This window comes from Cynocephalus volans, chromosome 8 (genome assembly GCF_027409185.1).
Source record: "Cynocephalus volans isolate mCynVol1 chromosome 8, mCynVol1.pri, whole genome shotgun sequence".
Lineage (NCBI taxonomy): Eukaryota > Metazoa > Chordata > Mammalia > Dermoptera > Cynocephalidae > Cynocephalus > Cynocephalus volans.
The window spans coordinates 21,667,056-21,686,550 of NC_084467.1; the positions used below are offsets into that span (position 1 = coordinate 21,667,056).

Here is a 19,495-nt window from a genome sequence, read left to right on the forward strand (position 1 = left end):
TAATTTTCTTGAACAGATGGGGAAACAGAGGCCCAGAGAGGGGCAAAAGGTTGGTCAAGGGCATGCAGCAAGTTGGTGGCCAATCAGGAAACGATCCTCCCCCAGGCCTCCTAACTCCATGTGCTGCCCTTTGTCACTTTCAGGCACCAGGGGAGCTGGGGTATGGCAGAGAGGGGGTAATGCATTTTCACTGAGATGACTTCAGGACCCTGTGCCACTCTGGCCTTGAATGGCCTCCCCAGAGCAGGGATGGGGCTTTCCAGGATCCCTGCTACTCCTTCTCCAGGAAGAGGAACTCCCGGTAAGCTTCAGTGGTAGTAGATGTGAAGGGTGAGGGACTCAGACGTGCCCTCAGCCCACCCCATTGCCAACTACCACATCTGGGCCAATTTTGTGACAAGTCCGTTGTCCAAAAGTGGGACCAGTTGTGACTGTATTTCTGGAGCAGGTTATTCTTCAAGGAAATGGTTCCTTCAACCCTATTTCTTTTTACCATTTTGGGGGTATTTTCTGTCTTTTATTTTTCCTTTTTTTTTTTTTTTTTTTTAAAAAAAAGATGACTGGTAAGGGGATTTTAACCCTTGACTCGGTGTTCTCAGCACCACGCTCTCCATGTGAGCTAACCGGCCATCCCCACATATGGATCCGAACCCGTGGCCTTGGTGTTATCAGCACCACACTCTCCCAAGTGAGCCATGGGCCGGCACGTATCTTCCTTTTTAAAAACACCACATCTTGAGATTACTAAAATTGGCTCCAACTAATGAGGTCACAGTGCCTGATAAAAACAATATCTAAATATTGTTAGGTAACAATATATAACTGAACTCTTGGAAAAGCATTTGGCTTCAGGAAAGTGACTTTTCTAGAGTCAAAACATCCTGCCTGAGGATGGATCCACTGGCTGCAGGTTCCCAGGGACAGTGGGATCCCAATGCCCCTTCTCCGTTTCTGGATCCCTACCCTACATGCCTCTGACCACACTGAGCCTACCTCAGGCCAAAGATGTTGAAAATAGCTTTTAAGGGTACCACTGGGGGGGGGGGGGGGGCGGGAGGATACTTTGGGCCATTCTGTAAAGCCCTTGCAGAGCATGTGACCAAGACATACTGGCGACACTCTGTGTGGCTCTTGACACGCTACGTATTGGAATAAATGAAGCTCCTAGGGAAACGGGTGCCCAGCAGGTCTGGCACTCTGGATAGGCCCTGGGTGGGTGACTGTCCATCCTGCTTCTCCCTTCATTGTCTCACAAAGGGCGATGCAAACGCCCTCCCTTGCAAGAGGCCAAGTGGTGAGTATTTCCTTACTCACTGCCCAAGACCCAGCATGAATGAGGGAAATAAACGCTTAATGAACCAAACTAGGTGGCCCTACCAGTCTCTGGTCTGCTGGCCATTTCAACTAACAGGACCCCCTGAATGTCCAAGCCTCCTGCTAGGTTCCCCACCCCAGCACCCCATCTCCTCCCAAGACTGTTGGCAAAATCTAATCCTGAATCCCTACTCCCTAATGTCAGGTACCCAAACTTGTCCTTAAATCCTGCATATGCCTCCTGCTCATCTTTATACCTCTTCGTCTTGCCCAAACTCTAATGTCCTCACTCTCCCCACCCCCAAGTCCTCTGCCCACTGCCCCCACATACCCAGACTCACCCAGGAACAAAACCTCGCAGTCCAGTCGGCACTTCAGTTGGCACTACAGGGAGGTGACGGTGAATGTGTCCTCAGGGTGAGGCTCCGCCATGGGCCCCAGGAAGCCGCTCTTAGGGCCCCCACCCAGGCCAGGATGCACCTGTGGCATAAAGCCTGGATACCTGTAGGCAGTGTCCTGCAGGGGCAGCAGCGAGTCCCTCGGCACAGGGGACAGGGTTAAGTCACTAAGGAGTGGGCAGCCGTAGCCAGCAGCGGCTGCAGCAGGGCCACGGGGTGGGCCAGGAGGCCGGGCCATCTCCAATGGCTCCTTGTCGGCCTTGGGAGTGGCCGGTGGGCTAGCCAGGTGTGGGGCACTGAGGCACGCAGCCTCCGTCCTGCCCAGGAAGTCAGCCAACAGCCCTGTACCCACCTTGCCTTCATAGGGTGGGCTGCGGGCAGCTGAGCCCGGTGGGTACCAATATGCTGTGCCCTTGCAGCTGGGGGAGTCGTAGTGGGGCTGGCCTAGTGACAGGTCCCGGCAGCTCAGGTGGGCCTGGGCTGCAGCTGCATGGCCCAGACTGGCCCCCTGGAGCCCATGCTTGAGGGGCTCGCAGGCAGCCAGCTTTGTGGGTGGTGGCCGCAGTTCCTCCTTGAAGCCCAGTGTAGGCGAGCAGGTGGGTGAGTATGCCTTCTGCAGGCCAGCATCAAACACCGTGGGTGGGTGGGCCAGGGGTGGGAAATGCTTGCTGTCAAGTTCAGGAGCACCCAAGCTGGGCGAGTCGCAGTGGAAGCCTTGGCCAAAGGTGCCATCAGAAGGCGTGGATGGGTTCATGGAGTAGGGTCCCATGAAATCACAGGGGTCTCGCTCTCCCACACTGAAGGCCCTCGACTGTGAGGGCAGTGGTGACATGCTGCTGTCCCCGCTATAGTAGTCCAGGCCAAGATCTGGGCTATCCTGGAACAGTGGGTTGACCGGCTGTGGCTTGGGGATGAACTTGGCTTTGGCTGCTGCACCACCCCTCTCCTTCTTGGCTGAGCAGGCCCCCCCCCCCCGTCCACCCCGTGGCTGCCGGGGCCCAGTGCTCCGTTTGGATGGGTAGCCTGAGGCAGCAGCCGAGGCAGATGTCGGGAAGCCCAGATGTGAGGTCTCGAACAGGTCCACCTTCTTCCGCCGTCCACGGCCCGGCTTGGAGCTGCTCTGGAAGAGGACACTCTGGTTCCAGTTGTAGCCAGGGGTGGATGATGCCTCGTTCCAGTCCATCATCAGTTTCTCCAGGCTGGACAGGCTCGACTGGCCCTCGCTGCTCGAGGCCTCGCTGTTGGCACGCCGAAAACTGCCACCACCAACCGGCTGATTGAACTGGGTGCTGTCGGAGGACGACTCGGAGAAGGTCTCGGACACGGCCGTCTGCTGCTTCACCTTCTGTGGCGTGTAGTTGGAGATGTCCAGGATTACATTGGGTTCGCTGACATGGCAGTCGAAACTGGGATTGTAGAGCTGACTAAAGGCCTCTGAGGCCCAGTCCAGGCCTCCATAACCCTGCCGGAAAGGCCACTGAGAAGCCCCCGCAAACTGCCGACAGTTCTCGGGCGAGGGCTGGAAGGAGGAGGAGGAAGAGGAGGCGGCAGAGGCTGCAGAGGTGGCAGAGGCTGTAGTGCCCTTGGGCACCATGTAGCCACCAGGTGAGACGGTGCTGGCCCGGCTGTCACAGCGCAGGGGTGTGGGGGCTGAACCAGAGAAGGGGGTTCCCTCAGAGCTGTTGAAGAAGGAGGCCTTGCTTGGTGGCAGGCAGGGCCCCCCAGTAGGCGGTGGGGCGTAGCTGGCGCTGTGGGCACTGCTGGGCGAGGCAGGGAGGCTGTTGCCACTGCCATAGGCGAAGCTGCAGTCCTTGCTGTTAGCGCAGTCCTGGCCAGTGAAGGGCTTAGCTGGGGCAAATACACTTTGTCCAGCCCCATAGCCACCGTACTGGGGAGGATAGGTATTGGTGGGCGGGTGGGTGGTAGGTGAGCGGGCCATGGCTGAAAGCGGGGGAGCCAGCTTTGGGAAGGTCTCAGCTGCCCGGCAGTCTGAAGTGGCTGGAGTTATCCCATAGCTCGCTGCCCTTCCCGGTGGGAAGGTCTGGCGAGTGGGCAGGACAGGCTGGAAGGGGGGTTCTGCCCCAGCCCCACTGCTGCCCACTGCCACTGGGCTGGCCTTGGCTCCCCGGCTAGGGAAGGTGGCCAGGCCCCTCTGGGCAGGCAGGGCACTGGTGGGAGGCCCTGCGTAGGTGCCCGATGCCTTCCGGGACTCTGGGCGAGAGGCCGAAAGGGCAAAGTCCAAGAGGTCAGAGGAGTCATCTGAATCGAGCAGCGAGCGAAAATAGCCGGTGAAGAGGTTTTGGCGCTCCTGGCTGAGCTCGGTCTGGCTCGAGGGTGTGCCCGTGCTATAGTAGCTGCCACGGCCTGAAGCTCCACTCTCTAGCCCAGTGGAGGCAAAGGCCCGGGCCTCAGTCCCCTGGAACCCACAGTTTCGGCCAGTTTGCCCACCTGGGTGCCCATGGTGAGGGGCCCAGCCACCACCCTTGTCCCCGGCCCACTCAGCACCCACCTCCCCAAAGCCTGGGCCACTGGGCACCTGCTCTGGGAACAGAGTCCCATTCTTCCGGGACCGCCTCTTGCGCTTGGGCTTCCCAGTCACAGCGTCCACCTCCCCCCGGCCCCGTTTGCGGGGGTGCCCCAACTCAGTGAGGCCAGGGCCGCCAACCCCAGCAGCTGCCACTGCCACAACCTTCTTTTTCTTGCCAATGCCCTCAAAGAAGTCGCTGAAGGAGCATCGGGCTGCTTTGGCTGCATGGCCCCCACCCCGGCCACCAAAACCGCCTGCTTTGCCCCCACGCCTCCGGAAGCCCTGCACACGGTGCAGGAAGTGGGAGATGCTCTGGGTGTCCGGGGCCTGGTGCACTGACTCGGGCTCGCTGGGCGTCCAGCAGCGGGGCGGCGAACACCGCCCAGCGCACTGGCTCTGGCGGTTCAGAAAGGCCAGCTTGGCAAGGACGTCTGAGTATTCAGCCTTGCTGTCATTGGCGTCTGCTGCATAGGATGGCTGGGGGGATGCCAGCTTCTGCTTCCGCCGCCGTCGTTTCTTCACCTCTGGCATGATCATGGTGGCTGCTGTCACAGTGGCCGCCTCGGCCGCCACCACTGCTGGCTCTTTGGGCTTGCCGGGACCCAGCAGCAGGTTCTTAGGAGGGCGGCCACGCTTACGTTTGAGAATAATGGGCATCTCGCCGGGCGGGAAGACCACCACCACATTCCGCCCATTGTTCTTCATCTTCAGCAGTGGGGTGGGCTCTGCCGACACACGCAGGCCCAGCTCCTTGCCTTCCACGCTCAGGCTGCTGCTCAAGGATGACACTTTGTATGTGGTCTTGTTCCGCCGCCCCAGCGATACAGGGATCTTAGCCATCTTCACCACCATGCGCCTCACGCCCCGGCACTTGCCTCTACGGGTAGGAATTACTGGAGCCGGGGAAGATTCCGGCTCGAGCTCAGGGACTGGACCTGGGCCTGGCAGGGCAGGAGGTGGTGGAGGTGGTGGTGGGGGCTCGGCCAAGGCGGCCACCAGCCCAGTGGGCATAGGCAGGGGCAGCAGGCGGCCCTCAGGTCCAGCGTCTGCCTTGCGCCCCCGCCCGGCTTTCCGCCGGCGACACAGGATCTTTGGCCTATCAGTGCGCCGCAGGGCGTACTTGGGGAGACCCTCAGGCCCAGGGGGGCCGTGAGGTGAGCACAAGTCTAGGTGCAAGGGCTCGGCCAATTGGCAATGTCCTAGGGGCTGCTGAGGCTCCAGATGGCGACCTGGGACGTCAAGCAACTTGGGCAGGGGATCAAGTGCCTGCGGGTCAAGCAGCTGTGACTCCAGGGAGTCAGGCAAGGTATCCAGGGCCTGTAGAGCCAGACTTGGCAGCCCCAGGGGATCAGCAAGAGGTTGCAGGGGTGGCAGCTCCAAAGCCTCTCCGAGTGGCTCTAGTGCCTGTGGGTCCAGGAAGCGGGGCTGGGGGTCCAGGAGCTGAGGCTCTGGTTCAGGCGACGGTGGCTCAAGGGCCTGGGCCTCTAGCAGCTGGGCCTCAGGGCAAGTAAGAGAGGCCAGCTCACTAAGGATGTCAGCGTCAGCAAGTTCTGAGTAATCAGGGCCGTCTGGCTCAGGTTCTGGGGCCAGACCAGTGGCCGCAGCTGTGGCTCCGGGACTGTGGCCTTGGCCAGGCTGGGGACTGTCCCTAGGCTCAGGCTCAGGCTCGTAGAGGGGGTGGCTGGGCCGCTCCGACTTGGCATGGGGGGTGGCCCGCTCCTCAGGGCTGCGGATGCTGTTGGCCAGGCTAGGTGAGGAAAAAAAGCTATATTGTAGGTCGCCAGGTGGTGGGGCAGGTGGGCGGCTAAGCCGGAGCCCACCACAGTCCAAGTGCACACCACTGTGCTGCAGGTCCTGGGAAAGCCGTGTCAGGTCCTTCATGATGTCAATCAGCTGCACCACTGGACGCAGGTTCACCCGCCCGTTGTCCCAGCGGCGTCGGGAGCTGCTGCCGTCTCCGGCCGGTGTGGGGCAGCGGGCCTGTGAGACAGGACGGGCTGCCCGTGGGGGCAGTGGGTCGTCCCCCTTGGCAAGGACTGGTGGGCGCCGGGTGCTGGGGTCTCGGCGTGGGGGTGGGCGTGGGTTCTCAGAGAAGGTGTGGGTGGAGAAGGCCTTGTCAGGTGGGCTGGCAGGGGGCCGGGTGGGAAGCAAGGGCCGGGGGGTGGGGGGACCACCGGGGTAGTACTTGGGCTCCCGGAGATAGTCAGGAGAGCTGCACACGGCACTGGAAGTCACCACCAGGCCCTGGGGCTTCACACGCATCCTGACCTTGTCCTCCGCGGGCCGCCGGGCGGGGCCGGGGCTGACATGAGGGTACGAGAAGCCGGGACCAGGACCTGCAGGGCAGGACAAGCAAGAGGTGCCTAACTGAACCCCCAAGTCTGCATCAGCTTCCCTTATCCTCGATGGCCCCTGTACCCTTCCCAAGTTCTCATCCCACTTATCAAGCTCCAGTCTCCTCCCTAAGCCCAAGCTCTTTGCTAACCCCCAGCCTTTCCCAAACCACCATGTGCACAATGAACCCCTCATAGGTATGGGGCCAGTTTCACTTATCGGCAACTCACCCCCTCCTAGACCCTGGCTATGGGCTCAGGGAGAATGGGACCCCTGCCTTTGAGAGGGAATCCCATCAGCAGATCAAACTTAGGGAGAGGGCCAGGACGTCCTATCAAGAGCATGGCCTCCCTCCTTCTTGCCCCCACCCCCAAGGCTCCAGGAGAACTCCGCCACTCACCCTCGGCTCTGCCGCCTGGGCTGTCACTCTGGAGATCTCTGTGGGCAATAAGACAGGCAAGAGGAGATCTGAATTCCCCAAATGGTCTGATGGCCACAGCTTAACCCCTGCCCACTGGCCCGGCCTCCTCCAGGGACCACCCCAGCTCCCTCAGTGCTCCCTCCAGTGCACATACCCACCCAGCTGACCTGGGAGAGGGAGGGCCCCCGTGCCTGGGAGCTCTGCCAGTCGCTGGCTGTCAGCTGAGGGTGTTGTGGAGCAACTTCAGCCTGAGCCCAGGCTTCAGGGTATGGACAGTGCCTGGAAAGGACCATCGCAGCTCAGGTTTAGTGAGCACCTACTGCGTGCCAGGCACTGGGCTGGAAGCTCTCCAGGTATCCATTCATTTAATTCTTCATACCAGTCCTGTGAGGTAGGGGCTATTAATAACCCCATTTTGCAGATGAAGAAATGCAGGCTCAGAGATGAAGTAACATCATTCATTCAAACACTCATTATTTATGGAGCTCTTACTTTGCACAAGGACTGGGTAGATAGACATTGATCAGATAATCATAAATGATTTAATTATTAGTGGGATAAGAGCAGCAAAGAGTGAAGAGTGGCCAAGGTCAGAGGTTTAGCAATCACACCGGGCAGTCCACAATAAAAGCCCATACTTTGGGACACTTTGTTGCCAAACACTGGGCCAAGTACTTTATATGATTATTTCATCAAGTCTCCCTGCAAGCCTGAAATCAATATGATTATCTTCCCCATTTTTACAGCAATCTTTCACAAGAAGGTGGTAAACACCATGAGGGCCAGGTTATCTGTCCCATTCACTGCTCTGTAGCTCCGAACACCCAGAACAACACATGGCCCATAGGAGTGTTTCAAAAAATATGTGAATGAATGAACAAATGAATGAATGAGGCACACAGAGCAATCAACCTTGACTTTTCCCATGAGGCTTTCTTATTCTTCTCCAGACCCAAAAGTGTGACCCAAGAAAGACACTCTGGGAGGGAGAGAGAATGTGGAAAGGGACATTCTCTGACCCCTCTTCTACCTTCATCACAAAGAGTCTGATGGTCCATCCTACCTTTGGCCTCCGTCTGGCCCTTGCTATGTACTCTCAGAGCCTTATCAATTTCACCTTCATAGTGTTTATCGTAACTGTAATCAATTACTTGTGTGACTGGCTGTTTAGTGTGTCTCCCCTGAGAGTTTGAGCTCTTCAGGGGCAGGAATAGTGTCTGTGTTGTTTACTGCTGTATCTCCTGACCCCAGGGCCTGGGCTATGGATGCTACATAAATATTTACCAACCGACTCCTTGAACTGGTCAGGGCAGAGCTGGGATTTAGATCCAGTCCTGTCTGATTCCCAAGGGACCCTGGGGACACAGGGCAGTGGCTGATCCCCAGGATCTGGGATCTTGGAGTGGGGAGCTGAATGGGCCCCAATCACAATGAGGGTCTTAAAGACTAACCTTGATCACTGCCTAGTGTTTGGCCCTGACCTAATGCTGAATCGCCAGGGCCCACCCCCAACAGACACATGCAGATTCTCACCAGCTGTCATATTGCCCTATGATGTCACTATACAGGAAGATTGTAAAGCTAATCAGGGACAGGGGAGTGTGGAAAGGGATAATCCTCTTGCAACAATTTGAAATCAACAAAGCACCTCCACATATATGACCCACTGAGTCCTCATAGCAACCTGAGAGACATGGTTATTATCCCCATGTTACAGAGGAAACAGGCTCAGAGTAGTTGTGCAACTTGCCTGAAGTCACATAGCAGCTAAGTGGCAGGATTCCTAATTCTGCCCTAAGTCCAAAGCCTCCTTCAGTCTCAGCTCCTGCAAGCCACTTCTGAAAATGTGCCTTCTAGAGCTGTGGTCTAATTTAAGGTTGGGAGGAACCTTAAAATTATCTAACCCATTGGCTTACGAACCCTGGGCCTGGGGGAGCTGTGTAACATTCCAAATACCCAGGCCCTAGTCCAGGGGAGTCTGACTCACATATTTGAAGGGATATCTGGGAATTTGAATTTTTAATCAGCCACTCTAGTGGGTACATTGTTCTAGTGCCATCTTGTGACCCTCCCATTTTATAGATGAGAAAACTGAGACCAGAAGAGGGAAAGAGACTTTGCCCAAGGCCACAAAATGGCATGGGAAGGGCCCTTTTGTTGCTCCTCCAGGTGGAATATTCCTCTGTCCACTGTCCCTTCCCTCTCTATAGGTCCCAGGCCTCAGCTGCTCCTTGTTGTCCCACCTACTAGCTCAGTCAGGGTTCTGTTGTCTTCCATGCCTGGCTGTGGACCTGGCCCCTCCCAGGTCAGGCTCTCCCTGCTCCAAGAACTTGGAGCACTGTTGCTCTTGCAGGGAGGATTGTGGGTAACACCCTCACAAAGGAGGGAAGGGGCTCAGACTCTGGAATCTCCAAGTCCACTTTCCAACAGTATGGTTGACCCTGGCTCCGGATGCCCTTTTTGAGATGCCTACCAGAAGCCACCCTCCCTCCCCTACTGCGGGTAGGGTTTGAAAAGCCTTCCTCGCTCTGCAGACCTCCCACTTGGGGCCTGAGGGTGTGATCTTGGCAGAAGAGAAAAACCTCTCCAGTGGTTGCTTCTGTTCCACCCACCCGTGAAGACCTTTGAGCACGTCCTGCCGCCAGACCTCCTGACTCTGTCCACTGCTCTCTTTTGCAGCCTCCAGGATCTGAGGGAAGCAGCTGGCTCCCCTCCCCACCACACCCCTGTGGCCATTCTCTTGGCCCCCTCCCAAGGGTACCACCTAGCCCTGGTCTGCGAACAAAGTCGAAAGGGTCCTTCTGTCTGCTTGTCAGCTTCTGGGTCAGTGTGTCTGAGCTTGCCCATGGGGACACCAGCAGGCTGGGAGGGGGCTGGGGGGCCCCAACCTGCTGTGCACAGTGCCGGGAAGCGCCAGCCCACATCCTTGAGTCCCCAGCCCCACCCTCCCCCGCTGTGGCTGTGACCACCCCACCCCTTCCCCAGCCCTCCTCCCCCTCCCCCACCCACAGCCTCCTCAGGGGAGACAGGCCGCCAGCCCCAGCTCTCACTTCCGGCCTCATGACCCTCTCTCCAGCCTGCACACTCCCCCCACACCCCCACCATTTCCCTCCCAGCCTGGTTTGAAGGCCCAGGGATGTCCTCGAATGGAAAACATTGCATCAATGGGGCTACTACTGCTGCTCTGAGACCTTCCTCATCACCTCCTTTCCCCTCCTGGGGTCTTACCTCGCAGGATCTGCCCCCTCAGGAACTAGTCATCACCAACCTCCTTCCCTTCAGCCCCCCCACCCCCACCCAAGCGTACCTGAAGATCTTCCAACCTGGCTCCAGCCCCAAATCATAACAAAAATAACAATGATAGAATAATAATGGCATCGCCACTTATCTGGCATTTAAGTAGAGGCACAGAGAGGTCAAGTTATGTCCTTGAAGACAAACAGCCATGTCATTGAATTCAGATGGAGTTTGAACTGAGGTTTGTTGGGCTCCTCTAAGCCAAACTGCTTTTCTGTCCAGAGATTCAGCCCCCTTCCATGCAAGCCTCCTCCAACTGTCCTAGTCCCATAAGTTCTGATTTTTGACTAGTAATCTGTCCTTCCAGTTTTTAGTCGCTACCTTCCACCTCAGCCACCCAGATGCACTACCCTCCCTTGCCGCTAGGTGTCCCCTTGGAGCCACTGATGCCCCCAAGGGGAGCTGGCCCTGCCCCGCCCCCCAGGGCCATCAGGGCCCCCCCACAGCACAGCACTCCCCACCCCACCCCATCCCCCGCCACACAGAGCTCCTTTGTGCAACCCTCGCCCACCCCTTTCCTGCTCAGAGTAGGGCACCTGGCAAGCAGGTCTGCCCCAGAACCGCCCCCTGCCAGCCCCCTGCCCTGGGTGCCAGGTGTGTGGACGCCACTGCCAGCTCTGGCTGGACCCAAGGGTCACCCTGCTGGTAGCCCTCCCTTCCTCTGTCCGAGGTCACTCAGGGACTGTGCTTCCCGCCCTGCTCCACCCCCATCCCCTCCTGCCCTTGGCCCTTCCAAACTCCTGTCCTTGTCTTTCCTTCGGTCTCCCAGAGGACTCCCCTCCTCCAGCCCCACCAGGCCCTCCCCCAGCCTCTCACCCCCGCCCACCTCCTTCCCCTGAGAGCTCCTTGTTCCGTCTCCCCCTCCCCGCCCAGGTCTGAAGAACTCCTCCTCCTGGAAAGTTGCTGCTGGAAAGGAAGTGACTTCAGCGATTTGGCCACAAGGCTGGGCACTGCTGAGCCCAGCTCAGCTCAAGGCTTGCCCAGCCCACCTCCAAAGCACAAATGGAGCCATGTGCACAAATCACCCCCACACACACTTGCCATTGTACATGCAGATCCCTGTGTACACACACCATAACCCCAGTGTGTTCAGATCTTGTTTACACACATCTCTCCAGTGTACACTAGCACCCTGCTCACATACACCATCCAGGGTGGCACATGCAACACCCCAATATTCCCATACCTGCCCGACATACACACTGACTCCTGCACACTCACCACTCCAATGTACCACATACACAGCCTTTGAACATTCCCCCAGCCTAGTTCACTTATATAACTCTTGTATATATCACCTTGTGCACCAAGGACAGAGCCCTACACATGCACACCTGCTTGCACACAAGCCAGAGTGCCCTGTACATTTACCGTCGGGTATACACAACATTGCATCCTCCCACAGCCATACCTCCCCACCCTTACAATCCCAGGAGGCCCCACCCCCAGACCTCAGGCCCCAGGAATGCTCCTTTGGAAGCTGGGTGGGGTCCCCATGCAGGCTGGGCTCTAGGGAGCTTCCTGGAGCCCGAGGCTTCATGTGTCAGTTCAGGGAGTTGCCTCTGCAGGGCAGGGCAGCCCCACCTGGCCTCTGTGGCTCCCAAACCTGGGTGGGCTAACCTGGGCCAGAAGGAAGGAGGTGGGTCCTGCCACTGCTCCCGCCCCCTGCCTTGTCCTATGCCAGAACCCTAGCATACCTGGACTACCCAGGCCCTTCCAGCACCTCACCTTGTCCTCCCAGCTCTCTGCTTCCAGAGTCCAGTAGAGAGGTGTCCTGGGGGGGTCAGCAGCTATACACATCAGGCACTCTGGTTTCCACCTCTGCCCTGAGTCCTGGTCACTGTCACAAACCCTCTCCTTCCAGTTCTCTCAGGTCATCGAGGCACAGGAAAGAGTCCTTAGGCTAGGAGACAGTACTCCAGGGAACTCACTATATACCCATGAGCCTCAGCTCCCTTTTCTGGATAATGGAGAGTTTGAGTAAGCTAGGTTAATACCTTTTGATTCTGTAAATTACTTCTTTTCAGCCTAAGCTGGAAGGGGATCCCTGCTGGGACTGGGAAGCAAGATCCCCACTTCCTGGGGTAGCCCAGGTACAGACCTGGCTTCCCCGCACTGTTACCTGAGCAGACTGTGCAGACAGGCCCAGCTCAGCAGGAAAGGCCTGTCCTCACCAGCGTCTCCAGGGTGGTCTCCAAGGTGGCCTGAGCGTTGCCCCGCACTCGGGGCCCTTTGCACATGCCCAGCTGGGTGGGCTCTGGTATCCAGGCGGATGGATAGGCAATCAGGCAAGCTCCCATCTGTAGAAGCAAACACAGCACCCCAGGCATAAGCACAGACGCAGGGTGAGCCAGCCAGAGGGCAGGGTGCAGAGGGACACTGAACCAGCAGGCTCTCCTACATGAAGTCTAATCCAGCTCCAACCTCATCCCATCAGGGAGTTGTGAGCCTGTCTCTTGAAATCCCGGGTTTTATGTGAAGCAGTCTTTGAACATCTAGGTATATGTGTGTACATGCATGCATACACACGATGGTGGAAGGAATCTGGCCTTTGGGAGTCAGATAGTTGTTGGCTCAACCCTCACTAACTGTGTAACCTTGGGCAAGTCAGTTAACCTCCCTGGTTCTTAGTTTTCTCATCGATAAAATGGGGAGAATAAGATCTTATGAAAGGGGAGGAGCATTCTGGGGAAGCTATTAAGTGCTAAGAGCTTATTTACAATGCAGGTGTGAGAGTTGCTGTTTAGAGTGAATGTGGATGCATATTTTCACAAGGGTGAAATGGAGCTGGAGTTTACCCATTTCCATCAGCAACTGGTTATGTCTCTTGTTTTAATAACCATGGTCCTGCTCACCACCTCCCTTTTCTCTGCCCATTTGTCTGCCTCTCTGAGGTCTCTATTAGAGTCCCAGAGGGGGTGGGGGAATCAGGCCTCATGGACTGCTTACAGGTTCTGGTTGCCTGGGAATTTGTATGTGTGTAATAGAAATTCTGCCTATACAAATGCATGTCTGTGAATGTTCAGCTGTCTGGGTAAATACACCTGTATTGGGTGTATGGGTTCCTGGTCAACTTAGCCTGTCTGTGCTCCCCTGTGTGTATTTCTGTAGGTCTGTGTGGGTTCACGCTTGCTTAAAAGTGTACATGTGTGAGATCATGTGTTTGCTCAGTTGTGGTTGGCGTAGTCACTTTGTGTGTGTGTGTGTGTGTGTGTGTGTGTGCGAGCTGGGTGCGTGCCTAGGTTCGGTATCTTCAGTTATATGTGTGGGTATGTGCACTATCCACAATTCTACTCTATTCAGCTTTGTGTGTGTGTGTCTAGTTGAGCCTGTGTTTGTATGCCTGTGAGGACACAGAGGTGTAAGTGTGTGTGACTGTGTGTGACAAGGTGTGCTCAGCTGTGGTCAAGGTGTGAGTGTGCCAGTGTGTGCACATACTCTGCCTGGCTCTCCACATCTCGCTGTGTCAGGAACCAAACTGGCTCCTGCCTGTCTCAGAGCTCTTTGGATGTGTGTTTGGCAGGGGTTGGGGGTGTGCAGCTGATCCTCTGCTGTCCCTGCAGGTTTGCAATCTTGAGGCCGATGACTGCAAGCACTGATGTCACTGTGGATCAGCGTTGCCTCCTTCCTACCTCTGCCTTTCTCTGGGTTTTCAGGGTCACAGTGTGATGGTGTGACTGGTCACGGTGTCCCCGTGGGTCTGTTTCACCATGGGTCAGTATGTGCTTGTACGTGTGTCCATGTAAGTATGGGTTTGCATGACCTTATCACTGTGTCTCTGGTATGTCAGTGGGTCCTTGTGCTATGTCACTGTATGTCTGTGCCAGTATAGCTGTGTGTCAGTGTCAACATGTGTGAGCAGGTCTGTGTGCCATGGTGTGCCTGTCAGCAAAATGGTGCCAAGTGTTTGTGTGGTACCTTTGTGTAATTCGTCAGTGCATATGTGCATGCACGTATGTGAGAGAGCCTTTGTGAGACAGTGTGTGTGTCTGTGTCACTGTGTTTGTATGTGCCTGCTTTCCTCCTCCCTCCCTGCCTATCTCCTGCTCGCTCTCTCTTGTGCACACTCTCTCTCTCTCTCTCTCTCTCTGTAGGAGCCAGACAACTCCCCAAGCCTGGATTAGGGACAATTTATCCACAGGCAGAGGAGAATTCCAACCTGCCAGAGCCTCCCTCCTCTGATCCGTCCCCCCTTTCCCTGTGGTTGGGTGGGCACAGAAATGCAGCCCGGCAGCTCCCAAGCCCTCGGGGAGCCCCCACCTCTGCAGCTCCCCAGAGGCCCAGGAGGGTGGAAAAGATGGAAATCTGGGTGGCCTCAGAGCCCTCCAGTGGGGGTGGACTAGCTGCCCCCCATCCAGGCCCCCACAGCTCAGCTCATCTTGGCCCTGTTCTCCTACATATGCTGTGGTGGGGGTCTGCCTGGCCCTGGGGACTGGGGGAACCTAAGGAGCCAAGCTGCCCCCAGCCCCTCCACAACCTGATACTCCCCAAGTGATAAACATCAGCCCCCCACCAAATGTTAATGACTGGGGAACTTGCAACTGTGCCCACACAGGCTGGGGGAGACACTGGGAGGCAGAGGACAGTGTGGTGGGGGGAATGCGGCAAGTCAGGGGGAGCAGGGTCTGGGCTGGGACTCAGGCTCCCTTCACGGTGCTCCAGGCGCAAGGCAGAATCACATGTTTCCCATTAGCTGCTCTGGCCTCCTTGTTCAGGGGGTGTTGGCTGGGGGAGATTTGTTCTGGTTGCAGACACCAGCCGAGACCACACAAGAGAGAGAGAGAGAGAGAGAGAGAGCGTGCCAGAGGGAGAGAGGAAAAGACAGAGGGAGAATGATACACAGGGAGACAGACACACAGAGGGAGAGAGACAGAGACAGAGAGACAGAGACACACAGAAACTGTGAGAGACAGGCATACAGGAGCACAAAAACAGAGACAGAGACTGGTGATGAGAGATGCTAGCAGAGACCTTGGGGACAGGGACAGGAGATGGAGAGGAAGGTGGAGGGGAGGTCAAGAGCTAGTCAGAGGCTGAGAGAGGGAGGCTGTTGGTCAGGCACACAGTGAGTCTGAGGCCAGGAAGGTCTGAGAGGAACAGAGCCCCCGATGGAGGAAAGGGACAGGCAGGGCCAGACAGTCCCACAGGAGCCGGGAAAGGAGAATGGAGAAGGGCTGAGCTGAGGGCCGTGTGGGCAGGGCGAGGACGTGCCTGAGCTGGCCGGCCGGGAGCCTCCCGCCTCCTGACCCTCGAGCCTGGGAGAGATAACAGGCCCGAATAGTGCTGACTTGCGGTTCAGAAATCCAATATCCTCCGTGGCGCACTAATCGACTACCTGAGCTCCCGGCCCGCGCCGAGCTGCCCCGATTAATCCTGCCGCTCCACAGCCTTAATTAGTTTAACAGTTTCAGGGGCAGAAGAGGATGGGAATAGGGCCCCCTAGGCCTTTGGAGACAAGGCTCCCCAGGCAAACCCTGCCTGGTGCCCCACCTCCCAGCCACATACCTGCCCCAGCCCCAGAGGCCCCTTTCCACACCATGTGAAAAACACTGGATCCTTCCTTCTGGGGAACAGTACCCAGGGTTGGCACCTGGGTCAGAAGGTAGGTCATGCAGGACTGATGCCCTCCCCTCACTTGCCCTATGCTCAGGGACTCAAGCGCTTCCTCTGGCCAGCCCTTTAGGGCCCTGCGGTCTGAGGGGAAGGCCCCGCCAAGTGCCAGCCCCATACCACCGGGCAACATGTTGTCTTTTTAGGGTGACAGACGAGCTCCCAAGTTACTGACAACTTCCCAACAGCATGAAATTATCACACATGTCACTCCCCACAACAGCATGAGATGGGCACATGGTGACATCTCATACATACAACAGTCAGAGAGACAGGCATACGAGACAGTGACAACCCTTCTAAAAGGATGAGATAAGCACATAACCTGTTGCTTCCCCCAAAGCATGAGATGGACACATCTGACACCCCCAAACAGTATGAGACAGGTACACAGGTTATCACCCCTCACAACAGTACAACTAACACACAAGGCACTCCAACCCCCACTAACAGGATGTGGGATGCAAAGAGAACCTGTCACACACAACCTATCAAAACACACACACACACACACACACGCCTTATCTTCCAGGTGTGAGGAAGGCAGACCCCTCCACCCACCACACAGCATGAGGAAAGGACACAACCTCACCCTTTCCCCATGAATCCTCCCTCCAGACTGTGGGATGGGTATACAACATGTCACCTCCCTGACTGCTATAGACAGGTGAAAGCCCACCCCCGCCCCTCCCCATCACTGTCACCAGCCTGGGTGGTGCTGTCCTCTGCCTGCAGAGGCGTCACAGCTCACAGGGCATGAATGTCACCCCAGCACTGCCAGAGCCAGGCACAGTCACACGTTGCCCCAGTGACAAACACCACTGGCCCCAGGAGAAGGTGGAAGCACACAGGGCACTGGGTGTGACCTTGGTCCCTGGACACCAGGAGGGGAGGTGCTGTGGCCTCCTGCCTGGCTAACCCACTGGCCCAATGCTGGGAGAAAAGAATGCCAGGGAGAAAGCTGCCTGGGCATACAGACAACCTGGAAATGCCACCTCCTCAAGCCCCCACCCAACACCATTTCTAATGTAATGCAGGTGTATATCTAGGGAGGACTGTCATTGAGGCCTGAGGAGGAGTTTCTGTAAAACTGTTTAGAGATTGGTAGGGAGCAGGGGGTTAGGGGTTGCTGACACCATGCATTCACCGAGAAGGGGGTGGGATAATGGCTTGAGATCCCTCCCCTGCTGGCAGGGGAGTCCCTCTTCCTTACAAAGGCCCCTCTCCTAACTTCAGGCCACAGAGCGGGGGACAAGGAAGCCAAAGTCCAGGGGCATGACTCACCCAGGGAACAGGCCCAGCCTGCTGGCCAGAGTGGTGAGGAAGGCCAAGAGCCAAGAGGCCCGGGTTCAAGTCTGAGCTCCTCCCAGGCCAAACTGGGTGACCTTGGAGCAGCAACTCAGCTGCTTTGGCTCTGGGGAGTGGGGAAGGGGCATCAGCCAGGTAAGTGCTGGGTCAGAAAGAAGCTGAAGCTGGAGACCAGCAAGCAGTACGCTGGGCTGCGACACGGTGGCTTTAAGCCCTGGCTCTGCTGTCTCCTCACAAGGAACCTCATCTTTCTGCATCTCAGTTTCCTCATCTGTAAAGTAAGGACAATAACGCCAGCCTCATGAGACAGTGCGGCATCTCATTGAAGAGAGGCAGAAATAGACTAAGAGAGGGCAAGAGACTTGCCGAAGCCACAGAGCAAATTAGTATCAGCTGAACTCAGCCTCCACCTCCTGGCTTCCCACCTGGAGCTGTTTCTTTAAGACTGCTTGGAGATGGATGAGGGGGGAGGTTGGGGGGTTTGTTGTTGGATACAGAGCTGCTCTACTGCCCAGTGAAGACTGGGAATCTGACAGCAGTCTGTCATACACTCCTCCCCACCTTTAAATCCCGCTTGCCCCATCTTCAAACCTTTGGCTAGAAAGGGAGCTCCAAGGGAAGGAGGCAACCAGACCCCATGACCAGCACCAGCACCTGCTGCTTGGAAGGACTAGGGGATCTGGGATGTCAGTGTCTAGGGACCCCTCGTTATACAGGAGCCCAGAGAGGGACAGGCTTATCCGGAGGTCACACAGCATGATGGCAGCAGAGCCCAGAGCCCTGATTAGGGACAGCCTCAGAGTTGGGTCCCTCTAGCCCCTGGGGGTGGCTGGAGCTGGGGGGCTCTGGGGGACTGAGCAAAACGTGGCGACAGATGGCCTGCCGAGGCAGCGGCGATCTGGGCGGCTGGCAGGCATGCTCGCTCCCGCGCAGGGAAGCGGCTAATTTTAGCTGAGGCCTCGATGCCAGCTTTGTTCCCCCCACCCACCCGCCAAGGGGGCCCAGCATGCCTTGCGTGCTACCCGCCTCCCCCAGGCAGCCCTACTCCCCCGCCTGGCCCCTTGGTGAGTAGTGCCCAGACCCTAGGGTCCTAGAACTGTCTGGCTGACCAGGCCTCACCACACCCAGAGGCAAGGTCTGGGCCCTGGAGGCCTGGCTCCCACACCCTAGGGCCTGTCTGCCCATGACTCCAAGCTCATTCCTTGAAGAGGGGCTTGGGAGGAAGGCTAGAAGCCACTGCCCAGACTGGGAGGGAGGGCCGGACAGCAGGGGCTGCCAGTCTTGAGGGGAGGCGGGGCACTGTCCTCCACCCAACACTTAAGGAGACAGGACCCTGCTTCTACTATGCCCTGAGACAAACAAATTCTTCTGTGTTGGAGTCCCCCTGGTGTTGGTGAGCGGGCGAGTGGGAGGGGGAGTCACTGTAGCCTTTCCTTGTTCCTCATAACTTTGTGCTCCAGGAACTCAAAGCATTTTAAGGAAGTGAGAGATAGAGCAAGGGTAGTACCCCTGTGCCACTAGGGGAAAGTGAGGCATAGCTTGAGACAGCCATCATTGTGGCAGGGGAGGGGACAAATCCCAGGAAGTGAGGCCTAGACATGCTCTTCTGTGAGTCCTTATAGCTAGGGGCTTCTTGGGCTACCTAGCCCCTGGGACAACCTCTGCCCTTACCTGGGCTGGTGGAAGGTAGACTAGATGGAAGGAGCCCATCCTCCAGAATTCTGGAAAGGGAGGCCTAGCACTCTTGTTTCCTGGTGCCCCACTCTGTAGTTCTTTAACCTTAGACCCTCCTCATTTCAGGTTCAACTACACAGGCCCAATGGGCTTCCAGGACATCTGGGGCTTACTAGAAATGGGGCTTCTTTGGGGTGATTCTGGAGGGCCCTCCTGCCTAAGTTCCTCAACCAGGAGCTATGAGGAAATGACCAAGTAGGAAATAGAGGAAGGAGACCTGAAAGACCCAACCCAGAAAGAAACCTAAGTATTTAGAGGGAGAGGGAGAAAAGAAAAGAAAGAGGGAGAGGGAGAAATCAAGGCAAGGAGTCAGATCCAGGAAGAGAGAGAAAGAGGAAGAACATGGGGGCAAGAGAAATAGGGCAGAATGAGGCTTTAGGAGAAAGAGGGACCGGGGGAGAGGATGAGAGGTGGAATGGGAGAGAGGCAGAAGGTGAGCACGCTAGAGAAAGGAAAACAGCAAGAAAGAGACCCAGGAAGAGAGAGACAGAGAAGGAGGAAGAAAAAGACAAAGAGAGACAGGCAGGATGGTGCAGAGACACACACACACAC

General features: G+C 56.9%; 1 protein-coding gene across 5 annotated transcripts in view; it reads right to left on the minus strand.

Annotated features, from left to right (window-relative positions):
• The window catches only part of AHDC1 (AT-hook DNA binding motif containing 1), a 64,224-nt gene that overhangs the window by 9,198 nt on the left and 35,531 nt on the right, over window positions 1–19,495 (minus strand). For 4 of the 5 annotated variants that reach the window (XM_063106236.1, XM_063106235.1, XM_063106234.1 and 1 more), the window contains 4 exons: window positions 12,414–12,591; window positions 7,162–7,273; window positions 6,974–7,011; window positions 1,656–6,575 (listed from right to left, as the gene is read on the minus strand). In XM_063106236.1, the coding sequence (XP_062962306.1) occupies window positions 1,699–6,501 (4,803 nt within the window). In that variant the 5' untranslated portion in view covers window positions 6,502–6,575; window positions 6,974–7,011; window positions 7,162–7,273; window positions 12,414–12,591 and the 3' untranslated portion in view covers window positions 1,656–1,698. Of the gene's footprint in view, window positions 1–1,655; window positions 6,576–6,973; window positions 7,012–7,161; window positions 7,274–12,019; window positions 12,188–12,413; window positions 12,592–19,495 lie in introns of those variants that run through there. The other variant, XM_063106238.1, reaches the window with a different exon arrangement.